Source organism: Nicotiana tabacum, chromosome 13 (assembly GCF_000715075.1).
Source record: "Nicotiana tabacum cultivar K326 chromosome 13, ASM71507v2, whole genome shotgun sequence".
Classification (NCBI taxonomy): Eukaryota; Viridiplantae; Streptophyta; class Magnoliopsida; order Solanales; family Solanaceae; genus Nicotiana; species Nicotiana tabacum.
The window spans coordinates 111933890-111942270 of NC_134092.1; the positions used below are offsets into that span (position 1 = coordinate 111933890).

At 34.6% G+C, this 8381-nt stretch overlaps 1 protein-coding gene across 1 annotated transcript; it reads right to left on the reverse strand.

Moving 5' to 3' along the window:
* Positions 1-135: 135 nt before the first annotated feature.
* On the reverse strand, positions 136-936 carry LOC107801854 (uncharacterized). Its single transcript, XM_016625253.1, has one exon. The coding sequence runs from the start codon at positions 837-839 to the stop codon at positions 273-275; it is 567 nt and encodes a 188-aa protein (XP_016480739.1). The 5' UTR covers positions 840-936; the 3' UTR covers positions 136-272.
* Between the last annotated feature and the right edge of the window lie 7445 nt (positions 937-8381).

Below are 8381 nucleotides of genomic sequence, written 5' to 3' on the forward strand. Positions count from 1 at the left end.
ACAAGTATTTTACTACCCTAGACTAATGGCACGAAAGAAAATCAAGTAATACAAGCATACAAACAAAACTGTACATGTCCACATATATAACACATCCACAATTTTGATAAACATACCAAAAGAATCAAAACCATAAAACTTCAATCAATTTTGTAAAAGATGCAAGAATATTTTCCATTAAATTCTCAAAATTGTTCCTCCAAAAGCTAATCAAAATTTCCACAATCTACCCCTCAACCAACTCTAGATAATTGAGTAAAGTTCACTCCTAATTAGAAACAAAGGATTACAACAGAGGAAGAAACCATGAACCCATAAATGAAAATCAAGAACCCAAAATGCAAAGCCCAATTCCTCTTAAACTTACCAAAATAACTCTCTGGTGGTTCTTGATAATGTATCTCAAATTCATCCCCAATTTCCTCAACCCCACCATTCCCAATTCTCATCTTCAGTTGCCTTAACCTTTCAGTAGCCAAACCCAATGTCAGCTTATGGCATCTCCTTTGGTACTTAAACCCATTAATGCATCTCAAAGTTTGGGCCACAGATACATAAAAAATCAGATGGGCTAAAGAAAGAAGCCCAATGGGTATCCAACAATGGCGGCATTGGAGCTTAGAGGAAAGAGCTTGACCCAAAAAGAGTAAAGCCAAGAAAAGGAAGAAGAGCTGAAACATTCTCCAAAGTTCTTTTTTTTGTAAATCAACAGCTCTTTTTTTCTCGAGGGTTTTTTCGAAATGGAGTTGGATTATGCTATTGATAGCTTGTAGAGCTGTTTCTTTTTGGATGAGACTTGGGTGGTGGTTGGTGGTTGTTACGGCGTCGTATTCCGCCATTGGAGAGTGTGGAGAAGAAACTTTGGAAGAGTTAAAAAAGAGAAATGGGAATTTTGGAGTTAAATGGTGTGGGGTGACAGAGAATATCTAGGTATAATTTGATACCGATATTTCTGCTTATTGTTGCAACGGTAGGGAAATGTGTTAGGGTGGGGGTGGGTGGGGCCCATGTTGCATTTGATTTGGAAGAATTTGTAACTTTTGCACGGGAGGGGTGAAAATTTTAAGAAAATTTACTACTCCCTCGATATTTTTATTTTTATTTGTCTATTATATTAAATTAAGAAATTTTTTTATTTTATTTTTATTATTAACTACTCATTCCCCAAATTATTTTTAATTTTTTTTTAAAATGCTATCATTATTATGGATAAAATTATAAAATATATACTTCTATTTCATTTTTATTTCTTAAGGGGGTAAAAAACTCAAAATGGATAACTAAAAGTGAACAGAGAGAGTAGTAAAGTAGTATTAGGGCTCGTTTGGCCATAAAAATTACTTTTTCCCAAAAACGATTTCACTGTTTTTTGGAATCGATATTTGGCCATGAAATACGAAATCCAACTTGAAGTTGAATTTCAGAATTTTTCGGAATTCAAAAAATATTTTTTTTTACAATTTTCACTCCAAATCACTCACAAAAATTCAATAACAACTCCAATTTGTATTCATGTCCAAACACAATTCCAATACCATTTTCAACTTGATTTTTTTTTTTTTAGTTTTTTAGAATATCACAATTCTTATGTCCAAACGCCTACTAAGTATTTGTTAAAACAAATAACCATTTGAAGGTATACTAAAGAATTGTTATACTATTAGGTCAGATAAATAAGAATAATAGGTATCTATTAATCAAAAATAAAATTAGTAATCTAAAAAATAAGCTAAGTTACTAGATAAAAATATATTGATATGGTAAAAATTAATTGTAAATGCATATAAGGTAAATCTTACTCCTAAATAATGAATTTTGTCCATATCAAAATGAAAAAAAGGGTACTATTTAGAAATATTAATCAAACGTTCTGGTCGACTTTTAAGAAACGAAATGTATTTTACCATCTCATGACAATGGGAAGATTACATTACAATTAGACATTAATTATTTGATAAATCAACATTGGAAAATATTACAATTCAATCGGATCGTTTACTCTGGTGTGCAAGTTGTAAACTAATGAGTTATCCATATAAGTACATGTTGAAAAAGAGAAAAAAAATTATCCATATAAATACAGAACTGACCTTTTCTCTGCCCTTTCTCTTATGGGCAAGTAAGATCCAATAAAATTACCAAGATCATTAACTGCATTAATCATTTTTTTTTACTCGTATGAGATTCTTCATTTCTTTTTGACTTTGTCCCATCTCATAGGAAGTAAGTAATATTTCATGATTCCTCTTCCTTGCTTCCCTTTTTTTTTTTTTTTTTTAAAAAAAAAAAATGAAAATGTTACCTATAAATTTTTATTCAATTCTTCCTATTTTGTGGATAGTTACATGTATTTTGTAGTCTTTTGTTTTTCATTTTCTTGTAGCATCGATAATCTTATACATTGACATGTGACTAGTGATTCAACTAGGGGACAAGGCTTGACAATTTGAAGCTGACACCTAAGTTACTGCAACCAAATTGTTTCCAAATAGAAGTGGAAAAATAAACAAATACTTGACAGTCATTGGACCTCTTTTGGACCACCCATCAGTCTCGTGTTATGGGTTACCCAATATAAAATAGTTGAGCCCAATATAGACCTACTATGGAGGGGAAATAAAATAAGAGTATGAATACAATGTTGGTTTACGAAAATTGTCACACCACCCTTTTTTCGAGGGGATAATGAAGTTTTCTCCAATTAAAATGATATTAATCGATATTAGATTATTTATTTAATTCAGAGTCGCCACTTGGAATAATTGTTATGGTGTCCCAAGTCACCGGTTTATTTTAATCCCAGCTCGAGAAAATTGACTATGTTTAAAGTTTGCGAAAACCAGAAGACCGAGTAAGGAATTTTGTTAACCCGAGAGAAGACGTTAGGCATTCCCGGGTTCCGTGGTTTTAGCACGGTCGCTCAACTATTAATAATTGGCCTAATTATATGATTTATTACATGTTTAAAACCTATTGTGTATTTTTATCTTCTAACCGCTTTTAATTATTTATGGAACAAGTCACGATGTCGTACACTTATCGTTTTGGTACACATTGCAAACCGCGCCACATGAAATGCACCCACGATTTACGACATATTTATTTTTATTATTACTTGAAATTGGGTCGAATCACGTGAAACGCACACTCGAATTGGAAAATTATTTATCATGACTATGCCACGAGTTCCGTACTCATATTCACGATGAGTTATTATTAATCGCACCTAAAGCAACTAACGCTTGTTCATAATTTGTTTAATTACTTCCTATGGTTTAGGATTAAATGATCGTAGAAAGAATTTACATCCACACAATTCAACTAAGTTAGGAAAGCTTCCTACTTTCACAAAATTATACAATTGTTACACCTTATTAGCTTATATCTAAAAACTCACGTGAATTGGGTTAATTCTGAGAATTACTAAAACGGGATGGGCAGGTGTAGGAGACATTCGTGTTCAAGGCCCATTTCAATTCTAATTTTAGTAGAATATTCAATTCATAGATAATCACGAGGGTCAATTCATACATAATCACAATGGTCTTACCAAATCATCCAAGTGTATATCTAGGTTTTTATTCAATGACAGGAGAGTTTATAAATCAATCCAAGTTGTGCAAATGATACTCTAACAATTTACAACGATCTTTGAGCTTTCTCCTACAAATTTAATCTATTTATCAGGATGTTCATTGTCCAATGAGTGCTACTAATACCTAGCTACACTCAACAATCAACATCACGGAAGAGTAAAGCTAGGCAGATCTAAGCCAAACAATATGCCCAATTCAGTGTTAACAAGGACTGAAAGCCAATGAACCGAGCGATCAAAACAGGATTTCAAGCAATGAATTAAAACAGAATCAAAGCTGTATTACTCAAATTAGGCCAACAACATTTCGATCACTGATTTGAAGCAAACATTAATGAGTCCTTTCTCTAACAAATATTAGAACTTCGAAAACTGCAAATCACCTCCAAATCCAGTACACTTGATTTAATCAAACACATAATCGACAACTACTTCATGTTTCATGAATTGAGATTTGAAAGACAAATTCTACCTGCTTATAGGACGTTAAATACAAAACAACGCAAAGCACTTTCAATTCCACACAAAACCGCAGACAATTACAATTATATCATGTATTTCATTAATTCAAAACATGATAACACTATTGGGGGATTGAACAGTACCTCGGAGAGCATAAACAAAAAGAATGCAGTGATAAAAGAAGAAGGAAGCACAACTGCATTCCCAGCAAATAAACAGCCACGAAAACAGTCCCTTAAGAGCTCGATTTCACTTTGAAAACCTAGGAATTGAATAGCCAACTCAGCAAAAACCAACAACTCGTTGAAATCTGTGTTTCAAGCTATTTTCTTCTGTTTAGATTAGAGCCATGTGAGAGGAAGGTGAGCGAATTTCTCTGCCTTCTTTATGTGTGAGCGGAGGAAAGAGAGTGTCTATGAGAGTGAGGTCAGAGATGGAGCGGCTAGAGTTATGGTGTAAGGGGGAGATGATCTGTTCTTCTATGGGGTTTTTCCAAAATGGGGGGGTCGTCCGTCTCTGGTGTTGAGAATGGAAGGGAGGGGTGAAATTAGGGTCTATTTTAGAGATGAAGGGGGATATTGGACCGGCAGGTATTGGGCTGGGGCGAATGGAAAGAAAATGGGCCACTAGAAGTACTTGGCCCAACGCTGTAATGAGACCCCATAGCCTTCTTGTGATGACCCAAAATGTCATCTTTAAATTTAATAATTAATTCTGTGTTCTAAGACCTCAAAAAGCACTATTTATCCTTCCTTGACTTGCGTGCACAGTCCATAAAATTTTCCGGAAAGTTTTCAGGTGAAAAATGGATTAAAATGTGAATTAGAGCTTTAAAACTCAACTGAGTTGACTTTGGTCAACATTTTGAGCAAACGGATTCGGATCAGTGTTTTGATAATTTTAATAGGTCCGTATCGTAATTTGGGACTTAGGCGTATGCCCGGAATCAAATTCCGAGCTCCCTAGCCCGAAATATGGAATTTTGATGAAAAATTAAAAGTTTAAGTTCAAATAGTGACCGGATGTCAAATTATGTGCAAACGATCCCGGAATAGAATTTTGAAGATTACAACAGCTCCGTATGGTGATTTTGGACTTAGGAGCGTGATCGAAATTTTATTTGGAAGTCCGTAATAGAATTAGGCTTGAAATGCCGAAAGTTGAATTTTTGGGAAGTTTGACCGAGAGGTTGACTTTTTGATATCGAGGTCGAAATCCGATTCTGAAAATTTTCATAGCTCAGTTGTGTCATTTATAACTTGTGTGCAAAATTTTAAGTCATTCCGAATTGATTTGATGTGTTTCGACACAAGATATAGAATTTGAAAGTTCATAGTTCATTGATTTTGATTTGAGGTGTGATTCGTCGTTTTGATGTTGTTTGATGTAGTTTGAAGCCTCGACTAAGTTCGTATGGTATTTTGGGACATGTTGGAATAATTGGTTAAGGTCCCGAGGGTCTCGGGTGGATTTCGGAAGGTAAACGGAATGGATTTCGGACGAAGTGCTGGAAATTTCTGTTTGCAGCAGAAATTTCTGTTGCAGAAATTCCGTGCGTGGAGCCAAGTTTGGAAGCTTATATCTCGCAATGCATAAGGAATCAGAAAATGTGCAAAACATGAAAGTTGTAGTCGTTGGATTATAGGTTCCAGAAAGTTAAACTATGCATTATTTGGACATTTGTACAGAAAGTTATGATGGATTGAATGAAGGCTGGTAGAGCAGTTTCGCCAGAAATTCTGATGCATGCAGCCGATTTTGGGAGCCAATATCTCGCAATGTATAAGGAATCAGAATAATTGCAAAACATGAAAGTTGTAGTCGGTGGATTCTAAATTTCAGAAAGGTAAATCATGTATCATTTGGACATTTGTACATAAAGTTATGATCAATTGAAGTAAGACTGGTAGAGCTGTTTCTAGTGGACTTTTAGTGACGAAAAATGGATTTTTAGTGACGGATTGGCAGAAACTTAAGGACCAAAAATGGTCATTTCATTCATTTCGTTTTGGATTTTTGGAGCACGGTTCTTGGGCAATTTTTGGGCGATTTTCACGGGAAAACATTGGGGTAAGTGTTCCTTATCCTATATTGATTATATTTCATGATTCCATACTCATTTACATCATGAATCCGTGAATTTATGGATGAAAAATCAAGATTTTTGCAAAATCTTTTAAAAACGAAAATTTAAGATTTGGAGATCGAGTTGTTATCGGATTTTGGTAAAATTGGTATGGGTGGACTCGTAATTGAATGGGTTGTCGGATTTTATAAGTTTTGCCGGATTCCGAGATGTGGGCCCCACGGACAAATTTTGAGCTAATTTCGAATTTTAATGAAAATGTAATATTTTCTTATGAAAGTGATTGCTATAATTTTTGTTGATTGTATCGAATTAATTATGACTAGATACGAGTCGATTGGAGTCGGAAATTCGAGGCAAAAGCATAATACTTGGTTAAATTGGAGCAAGTCGAGGTAAGTGACTTGTCTAACCTTGTGTGGGGAAAATTTTCCCTAGAATTGGTATTGATGTGATTATTGAAATGTGTTGAAAGTCGTGTGCACGAGGTGACGAGTGTGTACACGGGTTAATTTGCGAAAGATTATATTTTTAAATTGTGTAGATCACTGTTGCGCATTTATTAAATTATTTTATTTTGTTATATTCTTCATCATTGATGTGAGATATATACTTCAAATTTGTTTGATCTTTTCTTACTAATTGTTTTACCTGTTTAGTTGAAACTTGGTTTTTTTTATTCTGTGCATTATTTGAAGGTTGTTTTTCTTTAAATTAAATATTATTAATATGAAGTATTTGACATTTTTAAACTTGATATTGAAGCAACGTAGTAAAGATTTTGAAATATTATTTTCCTAAATTATTTACTCCTGAATATTTTTATACTCATTGTGAGGGAGCCGTGAGCTCTTTATTATGGAAGAATATTATTGATGAATTATTTTGACATGAGCTGTGAGCTCTTTATTGTGGAAAACTATTATTGATGATTTATTTTGGCATGAGCCGTGAGCTCTTTATTGTGGCAAACTATTATTGATGATTTATTTTGGCATGAGCCGTGAGCTCTTTATTGTGGAAAAATATTGTTGTTGAATTATTTTGGCAAGTTAAATTATTTGAGCACTTGAGGTGCAAATTGTGATATATTGTGATATTGATACGCATGCGGTGGTATAAGGTCTGGGTGTTGAAATGCATGCGGTGAGATAAGGGTGGCTTGATACGCGTGGCTAGTAGGGGAACTACTAGAAGTCATGCGGTGTGATAAGGGTGGCTAAAACGCGGGATGCTATTTCGGAAAAAATATTTTCTTTAAATAAATTGTGAAGGCTCCCGCGGTGATATAAGGAAATGAGATATTGTGAATTTATTTATGATTTGGGACTACGAGGCGGTACCTCGGGAGTGCCCTTGTTGATATTGATTTATGGCCGTAGTTGCCTTTGATTATTATTGTGATTTTCATAAAGTTGAAGGAAATTCTGTTTTGATTCCACGAGATATTATTTGTAATTATTTGATGTCATTAAATGTGACATACTATTTGATTCATTTCCAATGTTATTTTATTTTACTACATTGATAAACATTTTATCATGCCATTATTATATTTTAGTAGGGCTTCACCTGACCTCGTCACTACTCTACCGAGGTTAGGCTTGGCACTTACTGGGTACCGCTGTGGTGTACTCATACTACACTTCTGCACATCTTTTTGTGCAGATCCAGGTATATTTTACCAGCCTAGACGTCATTGAGTTACCTGCGCACGGAGACTTCGAGGTATATCTGCCAGCGTCCGCAGACTCCGGAGTCCCCTTCTATCATTTTATGTTGCTTCCTTATATTTTATCTAGACCTTGACATATAGAGACATTGAGAATAAATTCTTAGAAGCTTGTGACTTATTTATACCGGGTTTTGGGAGTTAAAATTGTTTGAATTGTAGTTTATTTATTTAAGATATTTATTATTATTCCGCATTGATAGGCTTACCTAGTCTTAGAGACTAGGTGCCATCACGACATCCTACGGAGGAAATTTGGGGTCGTGACACTTTTTAACGAGCCGTAGCAGGGTGTCATGAGTCACAAGCAAGTTTAGTAGAGTCTTGTAGATCGGTACGGGGACGTCTGTACTTATCTTCGAGAGGCTATGGAACTGTTAGGAAATATTCACTTCTTTGACTCCTTATCATACGGCATTGATTTAGCTTGAAACATATATCTTATATTCCTTTGTATCCACTCGTGTATGACATTGCACACTCAATATCAGTTGTGCGTCGACGGT